General features: G+C 55.0%; 1 protein-coding gene across 14 annotated transcripts in view; it reads left to right on the top strand.

Moving 5' to 3' along the window:
• RAP1GAP (RAP1 GTPase activating protein) overlaps positions 1-15,019 on the top strand; it is a 73,367-nt gene that overhangs the window by 11,944 nt on the left and 46,404 nt on the right. For 8 of the 14 annotated variants that reach the window (XR_004028405.1, XR_004028404.1, XR_004028403.1 and 5 more), the window contains exons 1-2: positions 5,595-5,665; positions 7,671-7,706. The exons of 1 other annotated variant lie outside the window; for it this stretch is intronic. Coding sequence is in view for 6 of the 13 variants with exons in the window: in XM_030805229.1 (XP_030661089.1) it covers positions 5,622-5,665; positions 7,671-7,706 (80 nt within the window). In the remaining 7 variants the exon portion in view is untranslated. Of the gene's footprint in view, positions 1-5,551; positions 5,666-7,670; positions 7,707-10,104; positions 10,124-15,019 lie in introns of those variants that run through there. 5 more of the 14 variants (XR_004028407.1, XR_004028406.1, XM_030805230.1 and 2 more) reach the window with 3 other exon arrangements.

Raw genomic sequence — 15,019 nt, 5'->3', positions numbered from 1 at the left:
ATAATGTGATTTGAGTAAGGGTGTATGGGCCTGAGATTCCTGTGCCTGTATGTGCTGTCATCACTGTGTATTTACATGCAGGTACAAACCCAGCCGGAGTCAGTAGGTGCATGTGCACTGATTGGGGACCTGAGGGTGGGAGCTGGAGTTGACCTTTGCATGTGCACATACTTGTGGGTTTGCAGCATAGGGGCTGATGTTCATGTGAGCCTGTCTGCATGCATTTGATCTTGATGTGATCTCTACAGGCATGAGTTAGATGACTCTTTGCAATGTGCATGGCACAGTACTAGGCCAAGTGCATGTGTGACCTGGGAAAGTGTGTGTGCAAGTGTGCACACAGGTCTACCAGAGCCTTTGTCTGTCTTGTTCAGACTCTATCACCAGTGTCTGAACAGTGTCAGCCACACAGTGGGTGCTCAGTACAGTGTCAGCCACACAGTGGGTGCTCAACATTGAATGAATGGGGGAAGGAATGAAAGAACGTACACCTGGGTGCTGTCTCCAGAAGGGCTTTGCTCCCAGGGCCTCTCAAGGCACATGATCTGCATGGATATGAGAAACACATCCTCAGGGGTAGGGCCTGAGTGGGGGCAGGTATTCTGGCCAGCCCAGATTTTCCTGGTCCCTGATGGGGTCCCTTTAAGTAGTCAAGGGTTTCAGAAACCCATTGAATAGAGCAGGAGTCTCAGAGCCAGGGCAGAGGCTGGCTCAGTAACCTCACTGGCCAGCTGCCTAGGGAAGGGCTGGGAGCCAAGTCACACCCACTCTTTCCTCCCTTCCCAGGGGCTGGGGAACCCCCAGGAGACTCTTTTTCCAGAAGCTTCCTGGGATTGGGTTGGTGTGGCTTGGCTAGAAAGGCCGCAGGCAAAGTAAGGATAATGAGACTTTCAGAGCTAGCAGAATTCTCTCAAGGCAAATGCATCTTTCCATTGTTAGGTTTTTTTTGTTTTTTTGTTTTTTGTTTTTTTTTTAAGGTGGAGTCTTGCTATGTCGCCCAGGCTGAAGTGCAGTGGTGTGATCTTGGCTCACTGCAACTTCTGCCTCCCGGGTTCAAGCGAGTCTCCTGCCTCAGCCTCCTGAGTAGCTGGGCGCCACCACGCCCAGCTAATTTTTGTATTTTTAGTAGAGACGGGGTTTCACCATGTTGATCAGGCTGATCTCGAACTCCTGACCTCGTGATCCGCCTGCCTCAGCCTCCCAAAATGCTGGGATCACAGGCGTGAGCCACTGTGCCCAGCCTACTGTTAGGTCTTTAACCCAGCAAAGTGAGAGTAGGGGTTTAACAGATGAGCAAACTGAGGCCCAGAGAGGAAAACTGATTAATGCAAAGCCACACAAGAGGCTGCCTGGGCCAGGGCAGGAAGCCCAGATGCCTCCTCTCCTGCCCAAGAGGCCTGGGGCAGATATCCTGAATAAGTATGACTCGGGGAGGGGAGGAGGCTATTGGAGGCCCTGGAAAGAGTTGGCTCCACCAGCCCTACCTAGAGCCCAGACCTGAGATCTTCCCTGATCTCCTCCCTCTCCCCTTCCATTTCCCTGGAAAGGGGGTGCTGGAGGTAGGTAGGTGGGACACCCAGAGTTCAACAAGAGGTGAACTTGGAAAGGCAGCTCTGCAGCCCTCCACCCGGTGCTCTTCTCTCTTCCTCTACAGTCTGGCAGCTGTTTGAACAACTTAGGTACAAATCTAGGAGGCCCAAAGGGGAGGCTTCCTCTCAGAGGGAGGGCCTGGACCCTGGAAAGCAGCCTGGCACTGTTTTCTAGGTAAGAGGCTGGAGGCCAAGGAAGAAGGGGGCTCAACCTCCTTCAAAGATGGCAGTGACTTCCCAGTGCCAGTCAGCAAACACCCCGTGCTGACTGCAGAGCAGTGATGTCCCCATCACAGTGGGCCAGTGAGGCCAGTGTCATGGGATGTTACTAATGTGTTTGACATCACACAGCTAGGAAGCATCAGAGCCTGGTCCAGCCCTGGTCCCTGTCACACTGCCTCTGTGTGTGTGTGTCAGTCCTGGAGGCTGTTCCACATGCCCACACACAGATCTTCCCCAGTCTGTCCCATAGCTGCATGGCACTGCATGGCATACATGGGCCATAATTTATCAAATTTCCTCTGGGTGGCCATTTAGTTTTAGAATTCTTACCAATAAATCTTTGCTAGCCCTACAAAAATGGCAACTTCATATAGTTTAGCCTAATAAAAATGATGTTGCTACAACTTTTTTTTCTTTTTTCTTCTTCTTTTTTTTTTTTTTTTTTTTTGAGACAGAGTCTTGCCCTGTCACCCAGGGTGGAATGCAGTGGCCTGATCTTGGCTCACTGCAACCTCCACCTCCTGGGTTCAAGTGATTTTCCTGTCTCAGCCTCCCAAGTAGCTGGGACTACAGGTGCCAACCACCATGCCCGGCTTTTTGTATTTTCGTGGAGATGGGATTTCACCATGTTGGCCAGGCTGGTCTTGAACTCATGACTTCAAGTGATCTACCCGACTTGGCCTCCCAGAGTGCTGGGATTACAGGTGTGAGCCACCATGCCTAGCCTTTTTCTTTTTTCTTTTCTTTTTAAGACAGGGTCTTGCTCTGTCACCCAGGCTGGAGTGCAGTGGTGCAGTCAGGGCTCACTGCAGCCTCAACCTCCCAGGCTTGAGCAATCCTCCCACCTCAGCCTCTCAAGTCACTGGGACTACATATGTGCACCATCACACCTGGCTAATTTTTAGAGTTTTTGTAGAGACAGGTCTCACTATGTTGCCTAAGTTGTTCTCCAACTCCTGGTCTCAAGTGATCCCCCCTATTCAGCCTCCCAAAGTGCTGGGATTACAGATGTGAGCCACCGTGCTCAGCCAGCAAAGTTTTACTTAACGAACACATGTTAAGTGACAAATACTCTACTATTGTCAATGCTTTATCGTTAGTAACTTATTTAATCCTTGGCAAAACCCTTTGAAGTAGGTCCTGTTATTTTCCTCATCAACCCCATCTTGCAGATGAAAAAACTGAGGCTCAGGAAGCTTAAGTAACTTGACCAAGGTCACACAGGTGACAAGTGGGAGAGCTGAGATTTTAGCCTCCAAGGGTGAGGATATAAACACATGCCTCAGTGTCCATTGTCCTTGCCGTTCATCTACAGGCTCACATGCTATGATGCACAGGGTAAATTCTTGGAAGTGGTCTTGCAGGTTAACAGGATGCATTTAAACTCAGCTGTCACCAAGGGACCAGGAGCTGGTCAGGGACTGTCCTGCTGCAACCCTGGCCAAGGGAACGTGACCCCCACTAACCACCCCCACTCCCACCCCCACCCCCATCCCCATCCCTTGCCAATGAGGCAGCTGCAGCTGGTCAGAGCAGAGAGGCTGGAGCCCACACTGGGCTCTTTGTCTTCGGTGGGAACCCTTCAGCCCCCACGGCCCCTCTCAAGGGCCCACTGTCCCAGTACCAGTGGGGCCTCCCGGGGGCCAGGCCTGGCTGGGAAACTTGGCACGTTGGCAGCCCCTTGGCCACTCTGCCAACTGGGCATGCAGAAACCACTCAGGAATCATTCCCACTGAAAAGACTGGCGAGGTATAGGCCCACGTCGAAGGGGATGCAGCAGCCCAGATGTGGCTGGAGTCCAGGCCCCAGCCCAAGCACTGTGCACATCCTCATAGCCCAGGCCTAGCTCTTCAGTCCTCTGCCCCAACCACCTCCCACCTCTCTGAGAGCCCCTGCTGCTGCTGCTACTACTCAGAAAGGAAGGAGGAAGGGAGGAAGGGAGGAAGGGGGGGAAGGCTGTTGCTGTACTTAGAAGGGGAAGAGGAGGGAGGGAGGGAGACTGTTGCTGCTACTACTTAGGAGGGAGGGAGGGAGGGAGGGAGGGAGGAAGGAAGGAAGGAAGGAAGGAAGGAAGGAAGGAAGGAAGGAAGGAAGTTAGTTCCTCCCTTCTTAGGCAAACGTCAGTGCTCTCAGGACCCACCCCTCAGGAGCCTGCCCTGGCGTGATTCCTCCCCACAGGAATCTGCAGCACTGCCCAGAGCAGAAGGGGCCCAGTCCAGGCTCCAGAGCACCTTGCAAGGGGAACCCAGACCCTCCTCTGAGGACTGAATACCAAGGGACAGAGTTCTAAGAATGAGGAAATAATGTTTGACCTGTCCAGGCTCTGAACCCTGCAAGGGGCTCTTGAGGGCTTCTGCACCCACCAGAATGTGCAGAGAAGAGGTCCCAGGTGGGAGCCGAGAGAGGGCTGAGGGCAGATCCCCAAGAGAGAAGTAATCGGTGTGAGCGAGGATCTCAATTTCTTCGTGTCTAAAATGGGGAAACTGCAGCGCCACTTACCCTGCCTAGGTGAGACAAACTGTAGACCCTGGTACCCAGACTCGTCATTTCCCAGGGGATGCTGGAGCTCACCAAGCCCAGGCCCGGGTCCCAGGTGGAACAGCTCCTGAAAGGCTTCTGCAGAATCCCTGCCGCCCTGTCCTTGTGCCCTTGGTCATCCTTCCTCCCTCATCCCCGGCTGCATCTGTGCCCTGCAGTTTGTTTAAACAGAAAATCCCATAGCAAACCTTGAGACTGTGGGGGCCTCCTTGGGTGCAGGGCCTGGGGGAAGGATCTCTCCCTCTATGGGGGGAAGAGTGGGTGTTGGGGTGGAGGGCAGTGTGCTCTGGGGTCGGGGCTAATGACCCGGTGTCTGCTGACACAGCTCCACTTCGGTGGGGGAAACAGCTTACTCTGAGGAAGAGCACTGGACCGTGAGCTCTGGGCGAGCTGGGTGCAGAAGAGGGACTTGGAGTGTTTATTGAGTGAATGGTACCTATTGCAGAACTCAGAGCCCAGTTCTCTCTAAAGGTTGGGACCTGGGCTGCATGACTTTTTAAGAGGGGAGTGGAGGGGGGCGTCTCCACTCCTCCCCTTTGCTCTTCCTCCTCACCAGGTCAAAGGGGAAGGGGACTCCTGGGAGAAGGGGAGACAGGTGGGCAAGGAGGGGCTATTGGAGGCTCTGTTCATTCATTCATTCGTTCACGGGAAGGGTAGAACGCCTGTCCCCGCTGCGGAACTCTTGTACCCGGCATTTATTAAGCATCTGCTGTAGGCCAAGGCCTGGGCCGAGCGCTTTACGTGCGTGAACTCATTTCGTCATGCCCAGGTCCTACGAGGCCGGCGGGAGGAATTCCACTTTACAGATGAGAAATTCGAGGGACACGGAGGGGCGGGACATGCCTGCCCTGCAGACCCAGGCTTCTGGGAGGGAGCTCCCAGCTCGCGATGATGGGGACGGATCCGCCGAGGAGCGCGGCTGCTCCAGGGGGCGGGAGGAGGGCGTCTCCCCAACAGAGGGTCTGCGGCCTGGACGGGGGGCGGCGGGGAAGGGGGTGGGGGAGGGGCGGCCCCGGGCCCCGCAATCCCCGCCCAGCCGGACCCGGCTCGGAAAGTCCCGCGAAGCCCCCGCCCGGCCGGCCCAGGGCGGCGCGAACAAGCGGCCCTTTCTGCGCCGGCGGCCCCCGGCAGCTGGACCGCGGCCCGCTGGGGCGCGGACGTATCCGAGCTGGGGCGGGGGCGGAGGCGGGGCGGCCGCGTTACCAAGGTGACCCGGGCGCGGGAAGGCGGCTCCGGCTCGCGCGGGCCGGGCCGGGCGGCGGCGGCGGCACCATGAGCGGCCGGAAGCGCAGCTTCACCTTCGGGGCCTACGGCGGGTAGGGCGCGGGGCGGCACGGGGCGGGGCGGGGCGGGGCGCGTGCGCGCGTGTGCGTGTGCGCGCGTGGGGGGAGCCCGTGCGGAGTGTGCTCGCGCTCGGGCGGGTGGGCCTGGGCTGTGACTGCTGTGGGGGCTGAGCGTTTGACCTCAGTGCGCGCATGGCTGTCGTGTTGCGGCGCGTGTGTGTGTGTGTGTGTGTGTGTGTGTGTGTGTGTTTCTGTGTCTGTGTGTGTTCCCATTGCGTGTCCATGTGCATGTGTGGGGAGGTGAGTGCAGGGTGGACATTGCTGTGTTTGTGTCTAAGCACATGATAGTGGCGCTTATGCATGTGCCTGGGGCTGCGGGGCTACTCCGCCTGTGTGTGTGCGCGTGTGTGTGCATGCGTGTGTGCGCAACTGCTCACATGTATAGGTATGTGGGAGTAGGGGCAGGCAGGTCAGGGGGAGGTTCTGCTGGACCTCCCACTTGCCTCTGCAGCTGTTGGGCCCCTCAATGAGGCTCTGGATAAAGGGACTCTAGAAGCCCTTAGCAGGCACTGCCCACCCTGGGCACCAGGCTGCCCTCCTTCCTGCATCCTGGCTCTCAGGAACCTCTTCCTCCCTGGGCCACTGGCTGCCTGGGCTTGGAAGCCTGGAGGAGGTCAGAGTGGCAGCAGGTTCATCTTGGGGTCGAGGGGTGCAGAGGTGGGATGGGGATTTATGCCTGTTGCGGAGATTTGGCAAATTGGAGGGAAGATGGGTTAGACAGAGTGGGCTCAGAGCCCCTGCCCAGCCAGACAAGCGGCTCCATGACCTTCACCAGGCCCTGCCTCCCAGTGGTCAGAGGGACCCATGGGACCCACCTTGGGGTGTGGAGCGCTGGGGCTTGTGTGTACGCATGGTCAGTGTTCTCTGAGCTATGGGGATTGTGTCTGAGCTGCCTTCCCCTTGTGGACACTCGACTTCTGAGGTGACCCCAGCAGAGGGCAGGGTGGGGTGGGAGGCCAGAGGCTACCCCTCCATCTGGGGTCTTGCTAGCTGTCAGGTGATGAGAGGAGCCTGGGCTAGGCCCTGAGTTTCCTGGCCAGCCAACAGAGGGGCAGCTCCCAGGCTGGGTCCTGTTCTGTGACCTTGGGCAAGTCCTGGCTTCTCTGACCTCACTGTCTGCAGTCGGCCTTCCCCATCAGCTGTCCCTGGGAGCCCCCAGCCCTGCCTTCCAGAGGACGTCCTCTCGCTGGCAGAGTTGGGCTGGACTCCCTCCTCATCGCCTTGTTACCTCTGGGCAAGAGGCGAGTTGTTTGTTGTCCCAACAGCTGCTCAGCCCCTGCCCCCAGCGGCACCAAGGTGCCCTCAGAGGGCAGTAGGAGAATCGGGACGGGGCAGGAGTGCTACCCACACATGCGTCCTGGGGCTGGATCTGGGTGGATTTGGGGGAGACAAAGTCTGGGGTACCCCTAAAGTCTTAGGAAGCAGGGTATGTCTGTTGGGGTGAGGGTGGGGGGAAGCTCCTCCTAGATCTCCTCCCAGATTCGCAGACATTTTCTTCCTGGGTGGATATAAGTGAACAGCTTCAGGATTGAGGCAGGCTACGGGCCTTGGGGGTGATGTTCTTTCTGCCCACCATAAACCATAGATATCCAGCAAACTTCCATCCTGCCTGGAAAGGCTCTAAGCTAAACCCAGCCGCACCGCTACATCCTTGCCATGATCCAAACTGCTGTAGTCACTGTCCTACTCCACCTGTCCCCCACCCCTGCTAACACCCCACAGCCCTGCCCCCTGCCGCACTGCCCCCAGTCCTGCCTCTTTTCCTGGCTCTTTAACCCCCATGCCTTCCCATGTCCCTAATCTGACAGTCAGGCGACTGCAGCCTAAGGGTGATAGTGACTGCCTCAGGCATCCTTAGAAACAGGACCTTCTCCAGCTCCTCTGGGAGGGTGGTGCAGTGCAGGTGGGTCTGATATGCTGGGCCAAGCTGGTGAGAAGGGATGTCCCCTCACCTATGGCCCCTCTTACTGTGTTTCAGGGTGGACAAGTCCTTCACCTCTCGCCGGAGTGTATGGTGAGTACTGGGGACTCTCAGGAGGGCCTGGGTTGCCTTGGCTGGTCCCTGCAGATACCCCCAATCCATTCCTACCCCTGTGATGCCAGGCCAGACCTCACCAAGCCTCCGACCATCCTCTCAGGGCAAGGGGGTGGGCAGACCCTCTTACTAGGTCTGTCCCCAGAGTACTTTTTTAGAGAGCCTTGGAGGCAGGCAAAGCAGGTTTACATCTTCACTCTGCCACTGCCTGTGTGAACTTCAGCAATTCCTTAACGTCTCTGAACCTCAATTTTCTCATCTGTGAAATAGGGATTAAAATGCCCATTCATAGGGTGTAAAGTAAAAAGAACAAAAACAAAAACTGGCCCTGGCATATTTTAGGCCCTTTTTGCTTAAATGCTTCCTTTCTTTTTTTCTTCTCTATTTCTTCCCACCTCAGGGTTGCCCCTTGCTGGGCTGGGGTTCCCTTAGCCTTTACTGACCCCAAATCCTCTAGTTACTCCCCCCGACAGCCCTCAGAACCCCTTCCTCCCATATTTCCTGTGTCTGGGGCTGCCCTCTCTTTGGAAGAGGAGGGAACGAGGCAACTGTGTGTGCAGCTTCTCAACACCAAGAGGCAATGGGTAGAGGTGCAGCCTCACCTTGGGATACACCGTGGCACCCCGATGCCCCAGCAGGCAGGTGCCTCCCGCTTCCCTGGCATCAGCATCATGTGGGCCTGGCTGGCTGCTCCTGCTGCTGCTTCACCTCCAGCAGGAGAGCCCCCTGACGGCTCTGGCTGCTTCCTGCCCCTGCTCAGGGCTTCCTGGGGTCCGTGGGCCCTGCAGTACCCCCCAACTGCTGGGCGGCTCCCATCTGGCACCATTGTCCCCGCAGAGCCCTCCTGGGAAGCCAGGCCTGGGGTGGGAGGCACACAGGGTGCCTCAGCTAAGCTCCCAGCCTGCCTTTCTATTTCCCTTTGATGCTCTCCATGCAACCTCAGGCTGCTTCCTCTCCCTTTCTGGGTATCATCTCCTGCTAGTGTGCCTAGTCCATTTGAGCCCCTCCTTCTGCAAGATGGTGTGCTGTGCTCAGAGCAGGGGCAGACTGAGCGGGGATAAAAGCAGAGGTGAGGAAGATGCCATCCTTTCCTTCAGGGAGTTCAGTAATAACACCACTGACAACTGCCACTTGTTGGGCACCTGCTATGCACTGGGTACTGTAGTAGATGCCTGACATGTGTTATCTCATGTAATTCTGACCACACCTCAGAGTTAGGGACTATTATCTCTAATTACAGATAAGAACAATGAAGCCTGGAGTGGGGAAATGAGTTGCCCAAGGTCACACAAGCAGTTGGGATTTGAACCTTGATCTTCCAGACTCTGTGCAGAGCCCAAAACCTTACCTACTCTGTACCAGGGCCACCAGGCCACAGGGAGGGTCTGAACGAAGGATGCGCTTGAGGGAAGACTCAGAGACGGGCCACCCAGAAGGCCCACCCCAGGGAGCCCTAAGCCAAGAGTTAGAGACTGATTGCCCAGGACTGATTGTAACTGGCCAGCTGTGTGACTTTGGGCGAGTCCCATCCCCTCTCTGGGCTTCGGTTGACCCATCTATCAAGTAAAGATCGGCCATTCCCCAGGACACGCCCAGTTACCCAAAATGCCTTGCCCGTGCCCTCCTAGCTGGAGCCGCTGTCCAAGGTGCTAACCCTAGGCCCTCCCTTCCCAGCTGCCAAAGGCCATCGCTTAACTCCAGCCCATGCGTCAGTGGTGGCCATTTTGACCATTAATCATGATCTCCTGGCACTCAAGAGCTGTCTCCACCTCCTTTTCTAGTTTGGGGCTTGCTTCTCCCGTGCTCTGTATTTCTGATAACGGGAACATGGCCCCAGTCAGCACCACCTCCTCTTGATGTCCTTCCACTTCCATTTCCACAGGCCCTCGCCACACCTCCAGCCCACCTTTGTCACCATTTGTTGGGGGTTTTCTTTCTTGATCCCCACACCCCCATTCCCTCTTTAGAATGCCTCCCTTGCTGCTATAGAGCACGCATTCGTGAATGTTCCTGGGGTAGGGGAAAGAGCATGGACTTCAGAGTCTGACAGGTGTGGACTTGAATCTGCCTCTGCCACATTCTAGTTGTGTGACTTTGGCAAGTCATTTTCCCTCTCTGGGCCGCACTTGCTGCTCAACATGTGCTTGTTGAATAGGGCATTTCCGGGAGTTGACTTCAGGTGAGCTGCATGTGTTCACATAACCCTGCAGTGCAAAGCAGGCTCTGAACTCCTTGAAAGGAGAGGTGCTTGATCGCTTTTTCTTTTTTTTGGAGACAGGGTCTCACTCTGTCGCCCAGGCCCTAGTGTAGTGGTGCAATCTCGGCTCACTGCAACCTTTACCTCCTAGGTTCAAGTGAATCTCTTGCCTCAGCCTCCTGACTAGCTGGGACCACAGGTGCATGCCATCACTCCTGGGTAATTATTTTTGTATTTTTAGTAGAGACAAGGTCTCACCATGTTGGCCAGTCTGGTCTCAAACTCCTGAGCTCAAGTGATCCTCCCACCTCGGCCTCCCATTGAGTCACATTTGAGCTCAACTTAGCCCCACTTTCTCCCATAAAGGCCAGGCTGTACTTTTCTCATGTCTCTGTCCTCCACATGGTCTTGTGCAACTACCATGCCCATAAATGCTTACTGCTTGTGGAATTGAATTGAGTGTGTTCAGGGAGGGGAATAAGTAAAACCTTGTCAGTAGGCTGGGAAGGCTTCCTGGAGGAGGTGATCTTCCCCCACCCCTTTACAAAACAGGATTAAGAGGTTAGGACTTGGATTAAAGGAGCAGTGAGTCCTGGTAGAGGCCAGATGTGATCATGGCTGAGTTCCCTTACACATCCCTAACCCCTCTCAGCAGGTTGTCTGCAGTGGAGGACCTCAGAGTAGGTATGCAGATGCGTGAGGAAGGAGGCCCAGTGTGAGGGTTGGGAGCCAGTGGGACAGTGGGTGACTCTGAGTCTGCAGCCCTAAGGGACCCAGATATCCTAGAATGGGGGCTAGACATTTAAAGTGTATTCAAATGGATGGTGGGAGGTGGAGCGGTGTCAGGGTAGAGGAATGGTCAAGTGGACTTGCGCAAGGCAGGAGGGTTCTGAAAATACCTCTGGGAAGAGGAGAGTCAACTTTGGCCTTAAAACTAGGAGCCTGGGAGGTGGAGGCAGAACCCAGAAAGGATTAAGAGCTGACAGTGTGCCAGGCATTTTACTCTGAAGGTCTTATTAAAGCATGGCATTGGTCCTGCAATTTGGCCTGTTGTTCCCAGTTGAGAGGCCAAAACCAGGACTGAGAGTGGTGAAGGCTCTGGCTCAAAGTCACAGCTGGTGAAGGCTGGATTTGAATCCAGCTCTTCTGCTGAGGAAGGGACCTTGGTCAGAGACAGTGAAGCTGCAGAAATGGGGAAGGTCTTGGTTATGAGTTAAGGGAGGAGCGGGGAGTGATGTAGCCCTGAATGCCACCCAAACGGGAGTCACTGCTCAGTCCATATGTCCTGCTGGGAAGGCCCGTCTGGGTGCTGAGATGTTTCCTCTTGGCAGAATTGGTACCAGTTGCTCCCACATATGGAGGACTTCCTGTATCCCAGGCCCTGGGCCCAGCACTTCCCCTGAATCATTTCATTCCATCCTGACACCAGCCTTACAGTTCATCCCTTACTTTACAGATGAGGAAACTGAGGCTCAGAGAGAGGAAGCAGTGGCCCAGGGGCATGCAGTCAGTGAGGCGTGAACCAAGACTGACAGCAGTGCCACTCTGAGCCCATGCCTTTAGCCCTCGATCTCCTGCATGCTGCTTGTGCTGAGTGGTGGGCTGGGGTGGGTGGCCCTGTCCTCAGGTGGCTCCTTATGGCAATCACTGAGCCAGAGGCCCTGGGGCCTGTGTGCTGCTGCAGGAAGCACGAGGCTGGCCTCATTAGTGGCTCTGAAATGCCAAGCAGGCACAGCCCGCTGGGCCTCCTCATCTATTATGCATCTGGTGGGCAGGCCCCCGACGGGCAGCTGGCAGTGCCTGGGATGGGGAAGCTAGCAGCTGCTTCCTGAGCCCATGGCCGCCACTATACCTCTGGGCAGGGATCTCCCAAGGCAAATGCCAAGGCCTCCTGCCTCATCCCCTTTGCCAAGCCAGGGTGAGGGGGTTCTACTGGGGACAAGGGCATGGATGCTGGTCCCCAGCTCATTAGCCTGGCTATCCTAGCAGCCACTTCTCTTTATTTTATTTTATTTTTATTTTTATTTTTTGAGACAGGGTCTCACTCTGTCACCCAGACTGGAGTGCAGTGAGGCAATCTCAGCTCACTGCCGCCTCGACCTCCTGGGCTCAAGTGATCCTCCTCCCTCAGCCTCCCAAAGTGCTAGGATTACAAGCGTGAGCCACCATGCCCAGCCCCTGGCAGCCACTTCTAAGAGACGCTGAGACTTCGATTGAGCTGGGGGTCATTTGGGACCAGAGTGGGCAGAGGTGGGCTGAAATAGAATCTTAGATGCCCAAGCTCCTGGCTGTACAGAGCTTCAGAGCGATAGAGCTATGGTCATTTGTTCATCATTTATTCATCCAGCCACAGTAACCACTGAACACCTACTGTAGGCCAGGCATAGTTTTAGTTACTGCAGATTCAGCAGAAAATGAGACAGGCCTAGCCCCTATCCTCAGAGAGCTTGGTTTGGGCAGTACTTCACCTTGCTGAGCCTGGATTTCCTCATCTGTAAATTGGGAAAGGCAGAGGCAGACTATAAGTAAATAGGCAAGGAAACAACCTCTGATGGGTACACTGAATTTCTTTCTTTCTTTCTTTCTTTCTTTTCTTTTTTTTTTTTTTTTTTTTGAGACAGGGTCTCACTCTGTTACCCAGGCTGGGTTGAAGTGACTCACTGCAACCTCCGCCTCCTGGGTTCAAGCAATTCTCTGCCTCAGCCTCCTGAGTAGCTGGGATTACAGGCGCCCGCCACCATGCCCAGCTAATTTTTTCATGTATTTTTAGTAGAGATGGGGTTTCACCATCTTGGCCAGGCTGGTCTCGAGCTCCTGACCTTGTGATCCACCCGCCTCAGCCTCCCAAAGTGCTGGGATTATAGACGTGAGCCACCGCGCCTGGCCGGGTCCACTGAATTTCAAAGCAAGGCTACATGCTAACAAGAGCTGGTCCTTACCGAGAGCTGAGCACATGCCGGGCTGTGTTTCAGAGCACTTTGCCCATGTTCATGGGTTTGATCTTCACAACAGCCCTGTGAGGCAAGACTGTTATGAACCCTGGTTTAGGGCTAGGGAGGCTGAGGCAAAGAGAGGTTAAGTAACCTGTTCAAGATCCCTTGGCAAAGCTGAGATTGGAGCTTAAGTAGCCAGGCTCCAGTTTGCCTGTCACCCTGTGCTGTATGGCTGGAAAATGAAGGGGTCCTGGAATGCCTTTCTGAAGAGGGGGTGTTCGAACCAAAACCTGAAGGATGAGAGGAGCTGGCCATGGAGCTGGCAGGGTGTCCAGACAGAGGGAGCAGCAGGTGCAAAGGCTCTGAGGCAGGGATGAGCCTAGTGCCCGAGAGACCCCCCACTTCCAGGAAGGATCCCCTATAGCTTCAGGAGACAAGAGAAAATCCCCTCCACATGCGTTGTGGCTCTGGGACTGCCACTGTTTGACTGCGTGATCTTGAGAAGTGGGTCCCCATCTCACTTGTGCACAACCCTGCTATCCCACGTCTATCCTCAGCATCATGAAGAGGGGACTCTTGCAGCCCTGAGGTCCCTGGTCTGGTTGGCCCTGTGTGCCCCTATCTCCTGGTGATGCTCAAACTCTGGTCTATTTGTCTGAGATGTGTGGGAATATTTGAGTTCTTTTAGATAGACTTGAGTTCAAATACCCAGTTCAACTTCCACGTACTTGCTGTATGGCCTTACCCCATCTACTCTGCCTTTCTGAACCTCAGATTGTCCATAGCAATGGAAACAGTATTGCTTCGAATGAAATGAGTGCAGAGTGTATGCGCAGGGGGATGTTCTCCCTTCTAACTAAGCATTTGCATTTTGAGAGGAAAGACTCATTCATCCAAAGAGAGATTCTCTAGTGATAGAATTTTAGGCACTGTGGTGGCCACAGGCTGAGTAGATGGCTAAGGAGGGGATTTTCTTTTTTTCTTTTTTTTTTTTTTTTTTTTTGAGATGGAGTCTTGCTGTCTTGCCCAGGCTGGAGTGCAGTGGCACGATCTTGGCTCACTGCAACCTCCGCCTCCCAGGTTCAAGCATTCTCCTGCCTCAGCCTCCTGAGTAGCTGGGATTACAGGTGCGTGCCACCATGCCCAGCTAATTTTTGTATTTTTAGTAGAGACAGGGTTTCACCATGTTGGTCAGGGTGGTCTCGAACTCCTGACCTCATGATCCGCCTGCCTCGGCCTCCCAAAGTGCTAGAATTACAGGCGTGAGCCACCGCGCCCAGCCTCGGAGGGGATTTTCTGATAGCCCAGATCCTGGAAAGGTCTTCTGAGTTCAGGATCTTCCCCAAAATTCATTCAGCAAACTAATTCAACAAGCATTTAGTGTGGGGACACCCTTCTAGGGCCAAACCCTGTGCTGGGCACTGGGGACATGGTGGTGCAGAAGATAGATGAGGCCACTTCTTCTGGGGTTCAGAGTCTAGAGAGGGTCATAAGGAACGAGGTGATTTGATGGGAATGACATGCGCTGACTAGGGAGATGTGAGGGTTGCTGAGAGCTCAGAGAAGGGACTCCTGCCTGCATCTGGGAATCAAGGAAGGCTTCCTGGAGGAGGTGACTCAAAAGTCGAAGTGGGCTGGGCGCAGTGGCTCACGCCTGTAATCCCAGCACTTTGGGAGGCCGAGGCGGGTGGATCACAAGGTCAGGAGATCGAGACCATCCTGGCTAACACGGTGAAACCCCATCTCTACTAAAAAACAAAAAAATTAGCCGGGCGTGGTGGTGGGCGCCTGTAGTCCCAGCTACTTGGGAGGCTGAGGCAGGAGAATGGCGTGAACTCGGGAGGCGGAGCTTGCAGTGAGCCGAGATCGTGCCACTGCACTCCAGCCTGGGCAACAGAGCGAGACTCCGTCTCAAAAAAAAAACAAACAAAAGTTGAAGTGGGCCAAGTGGCAGCGTGTGTGTGTGTGTGTGTGTGTGTGTGTGTCTGTGTGTGTGTGTGTGTGTGTAGTGGGGAAGGGAGGTGCACTGTACAAGAATGTTCCAGGGACAGGAGGTAGCAGGTCAGCAATGTGGAGGAAAAGAGCGTGTGGTGGCACGTGCTGGATGCAAGACTAAGTTGGACCTGACGGGTGAAGGGAAGAGAGACAGCCACCAGATCATG

Source organism: Nomascus leucogenys, chromosome 24, assembly GCF_006542625.1.
Source record: "Nomascus leucogenys isolate Asia chromosome 24, Asia_NLE_v1, whole genome shotgun sequence".
NCBI classification, from domain to species: Eukaryota; Metazoa; Chordata; class Mammalia; order Primates; family Hylobatidae; genus Nomascus; species Nomascus leucogenys.
The sequence above is the reverse complement of the archived record's forward strand: the minus strand, read 5'-3'. Positions and strand labels throughout refer to the sequence as shown.